The sequence below is a fragment of the Pezoporus occidentalis genome, unplaced genomic scaffold, assembly GCF_034315485.1.
Source record: "Pezoporus occidentalis ecotype Australia unplaced genomic scaffold, CSIRO_AGI_Poc_V1 ctg113, whole genome shotgun sequence".
NCBI lineage: Eukaryota > Metazoa > Chordata > Aves > Psittaciformes > Psittacidae > Pezoporus > Pezoporus occidentalis.
Genome location: NW_026912918.1, coordinates 1,090,419 through 1,102,590, shown reverse-complemented (window position 1 = coordinate 1,102,590; position 12,172 = coordinate 1,090,419). Strand labels below are relative to the sequence as shown.

Sequence of the window (12,172 nt, the reverse complement as noted above, 5' to 3'; positions counted from 1 at the left end):
CCTTTTTGCCAGATACCAGGAGTGTTGTATTGTTAGTGCAGACACCTGGGAGGTTAAACTCCTCTCAAATTGTATTCCCAATGTACTTCTGCCACAGACTTGCTAGTTGGCCACAGGCAAGTCACTAAAGCCTCAGAACAAGTTTAGCCTTGAGCATCCAATTATCCCTGTTGCTCTTGCATTTAGAGTTAAGCAAAAACCACTCTAGCAGATTTGCACCCAGTAGCCTTCTCTTAATCCAGCCCTAAAGCAAAGCCCCTTCCCATGAGAATGCCATGGGCTAGTAGAGGCATTTGTTAAAACACAATAGTTACTCCTGAGAGGAAAGCGGGAGTTTGCCGTACCTGCCTTGGGATCCACTGCCATCGGCATGGGGAGACTTGGGATGAAATCTGGAGAGCAGAGGCCCCGCTGTGTGCCAGTATTTCAGCACTAGTCCTGGGAAAACAAGTTGTATGTTCTCCTTCCTCAGAAGGTGGGTGCCATCTCTAGAGCATGTCTCTGCCCCCAGAGGAGGCAAGAAACAATCTATCAGCAAGATGAGAACTTGAAATTAGACAGGCTACAGTTTAAAGAGGAAATTGACTTTAATCCAGAGATAGCAACAAAAATCAACAGGCTTGAGTTATCTGCCTTGGCATTGCATGTCTGTCTGCTCCTATAAGCAAATGCTTTTCATTCCACTAAATGTTTTATCGATTTGCATACACAGTTAGCAGCCTCTGCCTATACAGCTGCCCTCAAACCACAAACTTAGGAGAAATTCATGACAGCTTGCTAAAATGCAGCTGGCAGAGCTTGCTTCAAAACACACCACAAAACCCAAATCTCCATCACCCACTGGTGCCTCTGCTCTAACCAGAGCAGTCCCTGGCAGGTGGCTGGCCAGTGGCCACAAAGAAAACAAAAAAGCACCTCCTAGTGCCATAAATGATCTTTTTATTTTGCAGTCCTGAAAAGATATTTTAAATAGCAAAAACTCCTACTGTGTGTTTATGACTTGCTTTTGTTAATACCTTGGTCTACAGATGTCCATCTGTACCATCAAGTCAATAAATCCATCTGTCTTAGGCACATGTAAAATTAAAAACCGAATCACTGACATGCAAACAGTTGGGTAGAAAATACCTGCAGGGAAAGAAGACTGCTTCAGGCATTCATATGAAGCCTGGAATCTAAAACAAATGATAAGGCTGCCAAGGCGGTCACTAGATACATCTCTCTCCTCTGGGCCAGTTCAGGAACTAGACATTGTAAGGAGAGCTGCAGCTCTGCTCCCTTCTTCCTGGGGACAGCCCTACTATGAGGTACCTGTTGCTGTGAAAGCCGTGACTTGCAGTGGAAACGCAGCAGGAACTGTACAGCCATGTAGAGGAGGAGAGATGTGCACCCCAATCTATGCCCTCTATTCCACTGCCTTACTCACCACCTCCCAGGTTGCTCTTCAGCACAAGGCTCAGTAGAGGACACACATGTTGGGATGTTGAGAACTAAGTGATTCAACAGTTGCCTAAAACTACTTAAAGAGTATTTACCAAAATGGTGGAGCCAAACTCTTCTCCATGGTACCACATAACACCACAAGCAGCAGCAGGACTGTTGGAAGGTTCAGGATGGATATCAGGAAAAGCAAACCAACCAGAAACATCACAGGTGAGGTAATGCAGTACCAGAACAGGCTGTCCAGAAGGACTGTGGAATGTCTGTCGCTGGAGGTTTTCATCACCAGGCTAGGTAAAAAATCACAGCTGACCTGCTTTTGTGCTGGCTGCAGTCCTGCCTCCAGTGGGAGGTTGGACAAAATGACCTCCAGACTCCCTTCCAAGAAATGTTGTGTGATTGCTGATTTTCCATCAGAGCACAGGTTACTTCCAGTTAAGAACATGCACAAGTAAAGGGCAGTGTCATGGCCTTAATTTGTGAAACAAAGTTATTTGGCACCAAAAAAAAAAAAATCTTTTATTAATATCAGCATAGCTGTATTAATCTGCATCTTAACACGATGAAGTGCTGCTGCTGCCATAAGCGCTATTTCTGGATACAAAGGTATGATCCCCTGCTCTGCTTCAGTTAGGGTTCTGCTCTGTAAAACTGCAGTATAAGGTGGTATTTCTCAAAAACCTGGAATGAACAGGAAGCTGCATTTATTGAAAGCACCTAACAACAACAAATGGGATTTTCTTTCTAGGACAGTCAAGTTGTTTTACAGATCTGTTACCCACTGAACCTGTTCCAATTAACTGTTAATTCATTTGCTCACCTCATAACTCTAAACAGGAGCATCAGCATGCTTTCTTCAACACAAGTTCTGCCACTCTGGGAGTTCAACTGCTGCCATCCTCCTAAGTCTACCCAGATTTTTCATCTCATCCAGTCTGGTGAAACTGAATTAACAAATGGAAAAATGGTACCTTGAAACAATTTCCTCCTTTATCACACACATTCCTCCTTTAAACTGGCCAGTATTTTTGACTTATCTCCTTAAGCTTCCCAAGCTGAAAAGATGTGCAGAATTCAATGCAAGTGACATGCCACAACTTTGACGCTAGTGACAAAAAAATGACTGAGACACTATTTGAAATTTTATCTTCCCTAAAGTAAAGAAACAAAGCAGACGTAAGGGACTGTGCAGATTAAATGCTAAAAAATGCTAAGATAAAAAAAGGCATATGCAATCCACATCACGCCCCGCATAGATATTGTATGGAATATCCTCAGTCGATTTATAGCAACCTAGCTCATTATAGAATCATAGAATAGTTAGGGTTGGAAAGGACCTTAACATCATCTAGTTCCAACCCCCCTGCCATGGGCAGGGACACCTCACACTAAACCACATCACCCAAGGCCTTGTCCAACCTTTTCTTGAACACTACCAGGGATGGAGCATTCACAACCTCCCTGGGCAACCCATTCCAGTGCCTCACCACCCTAACAGGAAAGAACTTCCTTCTTATATCCAATCTAAACTTCCCCTGTTTAAGTTTTAACCCGTTACCCCTTGTCCTATCACTACAGTCCCTAATGAAGAGTCCCTCCCCAGCATCCCTATAGGCCCCCTTCAGATACTGGAAGGCTGCTATGAGGTCTCCAAGCAGCCTTCTCTTCTCCAGGCTGAACAGCCCCAACTTTCTCAGCCTGTCTTCATACGGGAGGTGCTCCAGTCCCCTGATCATCCTCATGGCCCTCCTCTGGACTTGTTCCAACAGTTCCATGTCCTTTTTATGTTGAGGACACCAGAACTGCACACAATACTCCAGGTGAGGTCTCACAAGAGCAGAGTAAAGGGGCAGGATCACCTCCTTCGACCTGCTGGTCATGCTCCTTTTGATGAGTGAGCCACACAGATTTACTCCAGTCAAAGATTAAGCCCATTAGATCTATTTTCCATCTTTAATATATATCAGCTCAGACAATGATATATTTCTCTGCCAAACAATCTCATGAATCCCATTTTACATAGCCTGTGGCATGTCATAGAATGGTTTGCATTGGAAGGAACCTTAAAGATCATCTAGTTCAAACCCCCCTGGCCTTGAACACTGCCAGGGATGGGGCAGCCACAGCTCCTGTGGGCAACCTGTGCAGGGCCTCACCACCCTTAGAGGGAAGAATGTCCTCCTAATATCGAATCTAAATCTCCCCTCTGTCAGTTTAAAGCCATTACCCCTTATCCTCTCAGTACATGCCTTTGTAAAAATACTATTCAGCTTATGTCAGCATTATCACATTAATCACAGCCATGGGGATTTGTCTAGTCCAGTTGCAGCAGCAAGGCCAAAACATGTACTGGCAGTCAGACCTACACCACCATGGCATCACATGCACCTTGCCATCCTGGTTAGCTTTCTAGAGTTCTTACTGACAGGCCACGGATCTTCCGAGAAGTTTCAAATTTTCATAACCAGCCTTCTTGTTTTGTGAGACAGAGCTACTGTTGCCTGTTTGCTTTCATTTGCTGGCTTTTCTTCCTTCTGAGCTAGGGCAGATAGTGCAGAGATCCTGCTTCAGAGCTGTCAGAGCATCAGAAAAAGCCCCAGTCCTCAGCACAAGGACTGAACCATCTGGCCATGTCACTCACCTCCAAGCACTGTCATTACCTTAATCTCTGACTCAGAGCAGCTTTGGAGGATAGGGACCAGATCATCCCCAGCACTGATTGCAGGAGAAAACAGTAAGAGGTGAGATGCTGATCAAGGAGCAGGTAACAGTCCTACAGCCCTATGAACACACAGATAGATATCCTCTGCTCCTCCTCACTGAAAAATAGTCTCTTTCTGGAGAAAAGCAGCAAGAAGGATCAAGCCCTTGGTTATCACAGGAATTAGAAGCCCTCATTACTTTAAGGGGAAGGATTTCACCCTGCTGCATATTACAGCACCCAAATTACATGCTTATCTCATAGTTCAGAAAGGAGTCCCAAAGCCTAAAGGCACAATGAAGACCCTATCATTTTCCCCACTCCCTGTTTTGAAAATGCAGCATTTCATAGCTTCTCTGTCAGATCCAAGTTCCTTTTCCTCTGTCAACATGACCAGAGTTCATCGAGAATCGCTCTGATAACAGACTTGTATAAGCTATATACTTTGGCCTCTGCCTGCCATTAACCCCTGCCAGGATGGCTGACATCAGTCAGCTTTAGTTCTGCCTCAAAATAACATGAAAGTACAGCCTTGCAGCAGCTGTACAATAGAAGTTCTGTACAGCACTTAAGCATCCCTAGTCCTTTTGTAACTTTCTACCACCTTTTGTAGTCTTTCAAAACCGGAAGCAATTTTTCAAACAAAAAAAGAAAAAAGTGCCTTTTGCATGAAGAAAATGAAAAGCAACTCAGTTTTCTATGTAAAACACCAAAAATAAAAGAATAATGCCAGTGTGCAGGGAAATGCCATTGGAAGTGACAGAACAGCTCATCCACACTTTAATGGATGATCGCAAATATGCTGCTCCAGTAAAGAGGAACAAATCCTGCTTGGGAGCATAAAGCAGAGTTGTTCTCCCGACTCATATTTTATGCTCACAACTAGAGTCAGTATTACTGTGTGATGGCCTACTCAAATGTGCAGGATGTTTTCAGCTGCTGAAGACAAAGAACTCACTGTGAGCACTCTCAGATATGGCCAAACACAGTGAACTCACACTGTGACTTCCTGGTATTGGATGCTCCCAGCCTTTGGCCAAACTAAATGTATTAAAAATGGGATTTGTCTCTTAAATGTTGCTGCCCCAAGTGAGCAGCGTGCAATGGTCTCGCAGGCCACCCACATCTTGGACGAAGGATCACATGAGTGCTTCTCTATGTCAGCAGCAAATCTCACAACTGTTGAACACCACCACAGACATCTCCAAAGAGCCTCTGTCTCTGTAACTACTGCCTTGGAAAACATCAGCCTTCGGCTGAGTACCATGTCTCTAGGAAAGCCCTACAGATGCCTTGTCCAGTATTCAGCCCTGATGTAATGGCTAAGAGACCAGGGAACTGTTTGGCTCTGTTTCCAGTTTATATCACAAGACCATTGTATGTGTGGGTGTGCAACTTCCAGCTTTGAGTCAAAATTTATTGTGCCCCTCCCTCCCCAGCTCTCATAAAGGACTTACAAAAGATGTTGTCCCATGTTATTAAAGACTTTACAATGGACGATTCATCAAGCAATCTTCTCTTCTTTTGACCCAATTATGAAAGTCCGTGACTTACACAACTGCACAGCATGTTCTTTCAACACCACTTTAATGAACCAATCTTTTGTTCTAATTCATCTCTTCTCTATATTACCTAAATTTTCCACATCCCAAATGCTACTTTGTTTGGGCAATGTAAATAGTATCAGTAGTTTGAGTATAACCAGACCACATGTGCAATAGTGTGACAGAAATTAAAGGTACAAAGTCAGTCATAATAAATCACACAGAACAGGAGCGTCTAAGATTTAGTCTAAGCTCCTTCACAAAAAAGGGTAAATAATCCATTTTAGAAAGTCTTTCATGTCAAATTACACACCAGTCAGTACCTACAAATGCTAACGGGGCTAGTGAAAAAGGTAGACTCAGATGTACCTGGATTAAATGCTGTCTGAAGCTTCACCAAGCTCCCAGATGCTTGGTCTTGAGATGCTCCCACAGGTCTTGCAGTCCTGGTGGCAACTGCACTTCTTATCCTCCTATGATCTCAAAGCAGCTACAAAGTCAGTCCATAGCATTTGGCCAGCACAACAGAGCTGGAACCAGCACACAGCAAAACTTTATCAAATTACTTAAATGGCCCAAATATAACTGTAGTTTTGCCATAGAGGGTAAAAGTCAAGATTGACAATGGTGGCCCCATTCCTCATGACAGTAACGAGCAACACTTGCTACTATTTCATTTCTTGATTTCCACTTCTTTCCTTTTCAACTAAGTTTATATCCATTACCTTCCACATCCATAGCTGACCGGTTCAATTTCTTATACCCATTGCTTGGACCAGGAAATACTGACTTTAATACATCACAGACCATAGCTTTTAATGCGAAAACAAGATGCAAGCAATTCTGCTCCCTGATCTGTCAAGCTTAGCTATTCTTATTAAGAAACCAAACCAAAACAAACAAAACCCACAAACATGTAGAAATTGGAAAATCTGTAAAACTGGAATAAAACCGGAATAAAGCCCCATTTGCTTATGGCAGCTGAATAAGCTGCATCTCCTAAAAGTTTTAGAAGCATAGATATAAGGGCAAAAGTACAGGTATGTGCTTTCTATGTGACCTACAATTTTACTCACAGGGCTTCCCTCCCTTACCACAGAGTCAGGAGATCATGCTTCTCAACTATAAAAACGGAAGTCTCTCACAGGGACTTTAAATGTCTATATCAACCTATCAGCATCTTCTATATCATCAATATGCATTTAGAAAGTTATACTATTTCCATAATGATGCAATAGGAAAAGAATGGTCAGGATGTTCTTAAGACATAGAGGAACAAGAGATGCAATCTTGCATGAAATTCCTTTCATCCCTAGAAGTTCAAGACATTCTCATTTCGTCACTGTACTTTCAACATCTCCAATCAGCATTTAACAGAACAACCATGCGCAACTTTGTTTTATTTCTATTGCTCCATGTCAGGATGCCAGCAGAAAGTGTGGTGAAATTGTGTGAAAATCAAGGAAGCAAGAGCATCTCTATTCAAGAGCCACTGAAGACTAGAAACAAAGGAAGATGAACTTGAAAGCTCTAACAGAGTATTAAGTGCAACTCCACATGTGCTCCAAGTGGCTTTCTCCACCAGCTTTATATCAGGGATCAACTCCTTACACACACAGGGAAAAGAGACCAAACAAAAACACAAACAAAACCACCCACCAAAATCCCACAAGAACCCCAAAGGAAGAAAAAAAAAAAAAATCTATATAATTAAAACTGAAAAAAGACCCAAAACAATAAAACACTTCTTCAAATTAAAATCTTACAATACCAACCTTTATTCAAGACAGACTGAAAAGAAATACTTACTAGTACTTCACTTACCCTGAAAATACAACTCAAAAATATCCTACTTAGCCAGTATTAATCACTTTAAAAATAGCTGAATGAGCTCCAGCTTATTTCAAGTACATATAAATTTAGAGGCAACAGAGAACCTATTTATCATTTTGATGTGTGTGTATATATACACACATATATTATAGATGTAAGTCATATACATACATACGTATTTTGCTGCCACCTTGTGAACAGTATCTGAGTAAGGAGGTTTAGTTCATACAAACCCAATTCTCCCATGTTCATTTACATTTATCTCAACCGACTTTAACATTGATACCTTTTGCACACGTACTTGATGTGACAAAGGATGGCTGAATCAGATGCTCAGTGAAGAAAACCTTAAAAGGCTGTACAAAATCCTCCACAGTTTCCATATACTTTTATGTCACATTTTATTGCCACAGTTTATTTCCATAATAGAAAATATAACTAAATTCTTTCTGATAAAAAAATTGCAGCTTTGCATCCAAGTTGTATGGCTGTCTTCAAAACTGAATAAGCTGGTGCCTGTAAAACAAAGAATAAAAGATTAAATACATCTGATGAAGTGTTCTGTTTGAGCCACACTGTGGTAAGGAATAGTAAGCATCATCTAAAAAAGCAAAATCCAAAACAAAGCAAAAAGCACACAAAAAAAAAACACCAAAAGCCACCTGCGTTTGTTGTCTTATCTACCCCAGAGAAAACCAAATTAAAAACTATCAACTTCACAAAATGTTTTCATTTCTCCACAAATATAAGTCAAAAGAAAAAGAGGGGAGAAGTCACACATTCCTCATACAGTATTCAAAGAAGCACAGAATTTAGTTCAGCATTTCACACTTCCTAACATGGTTGTGTTCATCTACCAAGATGACGCCTCAAGTTCCCAGCTGTATGGTTAGCACTTATTAGCCTTACCCTCAAAAATATTTAATCTAAGCATTAAATTCAAAATTGTGCAGAGGACACCTCTCAAGAAAACACAATCATTTGAACATTTGACATGAGTCCAACAGATTCAATTCTGCTCTAGAAAGCTGTAACATGCAGTGCTTTCTTATCAAGTGCCTTATTTTCTATTTCTCAAGTAACAAACTACACCACAGTCACTAGGTGAGGAAAACAAGAATATTACACCTGCATCCTTGCTAACAGTGCCAATCAGTTAACATTGTACTTACTGCTTCTGCATCGTGCTCAATCCCAATGTCATGGTGCTCCCGTTCATCATCACGAAATTGCTTTATTATCTTTAAAAATAGCAGTTAATTAGTAAATCTACTTCACAGAGAAGTGAAGGCAGCCAGAATACAAAACTATATGCTGGTGACCATTGCAGGCATCTGAGGCTCAGGTATCTCAAAAACTTCTCAAAGACCTATATCCCCAATCCAGCAAGAAGGGAATTATTTACAGCATTCCCCAAACCTAAAGATCTTTTAATATTCTTGAAAAAAAAAAAAAGTCTTTACAAACCCAGCTGCTAGTTTGATATATCACTATCTTCTTCATTGTCTCAAGAAAATCTATACTTGTAGTAACTTGTTACAGTAGTTTCACGCATACAAATTATTCTGAAAATTAAGATAATGAAATTAAGGTCCCTGCCTTGCCAGGAATTCTGTTATCCCCCTGTAAGCCAACAGGGCTTCTATCCATTCTATCATACCCTAAAGAACACTCTTTCCCGTTTTAATTTTCCAACTGGGCAAAAAGATTTAAAGAATTTTCTCTCAAGGTGCCTGCATCAGTGTGATTGCTTAAAAGTGCTCAGCATTTACAGACACCCAAGCACTGTCCCTACTCAACAGATGTGCATTGCTTTTGGTTTCATCACTGGTCTTCCTCATACTGTCACTGTGAATAACCCTCTGCTGCTTCACTTTTTTCTGTTTAGTTTGTGCCCTCTCAGTTTATAGCCTTTATTTTCAGTGGCAGTATTTTAAGGGAAACGTGCACAAGGCTGTGCATGTCAGCAGATTCTGGGTACTATTTCTATAACAAGAAGACAGTTTGGAGTAACCAGATTTGGCTACATGTTAAACTATACCCAACTGAACATACAAATAGTCAGCAAAGTTGGAAATGAACTTGTGGACCCTAAAGCAAACTCCTGCAAACAGTGCAAACAAGCCCAAGGTGCTACATGTGGAAACAGGTCAGTCTCCCACAAACACCCTAAAAGAATGAGGCCAATTTGATACCTAAAATACTTGGGAAATAATTTTCTTGCAGAGCTTACAAATATTAGCTCTTTACATGCTCTGAACAGTATTCAAGGCTAGAATGTGAATGGGGCACTGGTCAACAGCTGGCTCAACATGAGACAACAGTGTGCCCTGGCAGCCAAGAGAGCAAACCACATCCTGGGCTGCATCAAACACAGCATGACCAGCTGCTCAAAAGAGGGGATTAACCTGCTGTGCTCAGTGTTGGTGTGGCCTCACCTGGAGTACCGTGTGTGGTTCTGGGCCTCATAGGTTAAGAAGGATGTGAAGGTGCTTGACTGCATTCAGAGTTGGACAACAAAGCTGGTAAAAGGGCTGGAAGCCATGTCCTGTGAGGAGCAGCTACAGACTCTGGGCTGGTCTAGTTTGGAGAAAAGGAGGCTGAAGGGTTACCTCACAGCTCTTCACAGCTGCCTGAAGCAGGGAAGTGAGAGAGGTGCTGAGCTCTTCCCGCTGGGATCAAGTGACAGGACACATAGGAATGGTTCACAGGGGAGGTTCAGACTGGGCAGCAGGAAGCATTTCTTTACCAAGAGAGCGGTCAAACATTGGAACTGGCTTCCTAGAGGTAGTCAATGCTCCAAGTCTGTCAGTGTTTAAGAGGTATTTGGACAATGCCTTTAATAACATGCTTTAGCTTTTGGTCAGCCCTGATTTGGTCAGGCAATTGGACCAGATGATCACTATACGACCCTTCCAACTGAAATATTCTAGTCTAACTGTATAATCACAGCCATTATAAGCAAAACGTTATACACAATACAATCTTATTTTCTCCTTTTGTTTCCCCTCTAAACCCTTCTGCTCAACTAAAATTAAGCAAAATTAAAGCATAGTTCCTCCAATAAAAGGGAAATGCTGAATTATTGAAACCATGCTGAAGCTAATCCAACACACATTTTAATTTTGGTGCTTGATAAATTTAGTGCTGCTGAAGGATAAAACATCCGTTTAACTTAAAAGTTTCTGTTGCCATCGGTATTCCAAGCAATAGAACAAAAAGAGATCTATTGTAAACTCTATGAACATATTATTTTTAAAGACTAAAGTCACAAGAGATACCTTAATGAATTTGCTAAATTACTTTTTAAGTCATACTTAAATACCTGTAAGAGTTCTTTGTACTTTTCTGGATCTTCTTCCACAAGTGTTCGGATCTGGTTATTGTAGTGATCTGATATACTCTCTTCCACTGCCACTGTGCAAGCCATTGCTCCTTTCTTCCCAAGCAAAGCACTTCCAGCCCCTGTGATTGCGGTACCGAAATTATGAGAACACTGAAACCTGAAGCCATGCAAACAATTTACACATTTGAAGACTTAACAAAACAACAACAGCAACACAAACTCACCTAAAACAAAACCTGCTACATTCCAAAAAGGCAGTAAGACAGTAGGTCGAACTCTGTATGCAACCATCAGCTCATTGAACTTTTTCAGGTGGTTTTTTTCTTGATTCCACATTTGCTGGAAAAAGAACGAGATCACAGTGAAGTGTAAAACCAGGAAAGCTAAGCATTTCCAATAAAACTAATAAACACAAAGAAAACCAAAATGGCTCAGGCCACTCATACTTTGGTTGCAGAGGTAGCACTAATCACATTACAAAGAGTTAATGGTTAAGAATGCCAGATGAGGATAGTTACAAAAAGACAACATAAAACACATTTACAAAGTAAGTCTTTGTGACAACACTAAAGTAGCTGTAAGTACTGCAACTCCCTTATCAAGTAATCCCACCTCTCTTCATAAGCTGCATGTCTCAAAGTGTTTAGAAAATGGACAGCTACCTTACCACAAAAAACTGCCACTTTTCAACTTCACCCGTCCGTTGTTAACCAAACGCAAATTAAACACAAGCACAGCGATCGCTCTTAGGTCCACTAACCTGGATAATGGGTCCCACGCTCGATCTCCCCAGGACGGCCATCTGCCCCGCGTAAATGCGGTTTGCCCCGTACTCCCCCGCGTGGTCCACCCGGATGATGCGGTCTATGACGGGCCTGTTGATGCCCTCCAGGCTCACCCGCGCGCTGCACAGCCGGAGGGACCCGCCGCCGGCGGGCAGAGCCCATCTGCCCCGCGGACCTACCGGAGAGACAACGGTGACGCGAGCTCTGCCGGGCCCGGCCCCCGTCCGAGGCGGGCGCTGCTACCCGCGGGGCCGGGCAGCCTGAGGCGGCACCCCGACACGTTGGGGGGTGCTCGGTCAGGCGCGGGAGCCGAGCCCATACCCGCCCCGCAGCACAGGGGCCGGCACCGCTCCACCGAGCGCCGTACAGCCGGAGCAGCCCCGGCAGCGGCCACCGCCATCCCGCTGACCTCCGGCGCGTCGCAGCGCCGCAGCGTCATCACCGCGAGCCGCTTCCCTCCACCATCCCGCCTATCACGGCTCCCACTTGCCCCCCAGCGCTGCCGCCCTGGACAGCGGAGCTG

The 12,172-nt window shown here is 42.8% G+C and overlaps 1 protein-coding gene across 1 annotated transcript; it reads right to left on the bottom strand.

Annotated features, from left to right (window-relative positions):
- Positions 1–7,439: 7,439 nt before the first annotated feature.
- On the bottom strand, positions 7,440–12,100 carry COQ7 (coenzyme Q7, hydroxylase). Its single transcript, XM_062634874.1, has 6 exons — positions 11,971–12,100; positions 11,625–11,824; positions 11,089–11,203; positions 10,844–10,983; positions 8,691–8,759; positions 7,440–8,034 (listed from the first exon to the last, which is right to left on the bottom strand). The coding sequence occupies exons 1-6, from the start codon at positions 12,086–12,088 to the stop codon at positions 7,957–7,959; spliced, it is 720 nt and encodes a 239-aa protein (XP_062490858.1). The 5' UTR covers positions 12,089–12,100; the 3' UTR covers positions 7,440–7,956.
- Between the last annotated feature and the right edge of the window lie 72 nt (positions 12,101–12,172).

Coding starts and splice junctions, on each gene's coding strand:
- COQ7 (XM_062634874.1), bottom strand. CDS start 12,088: ATGACGCTGCGGCGCTGCGACGCGCCGGAGGTCAGCGGGATGGCGGTG. Junction 11,204..11,624: donor GCGTGGGACCCATTATCCAG/GTTAGTGGACCT, acceptor TTCTTTTTCCAG/CAAATGTGGAATCAAGAAAA. Junction 10,984..11,088: donor TGTAGCAGGTTTTGTTTTAG/GTGAGTTTGTGT, acceptor CCGCAATCACAG/GGGCTGGAAGTGCTTTGCTT.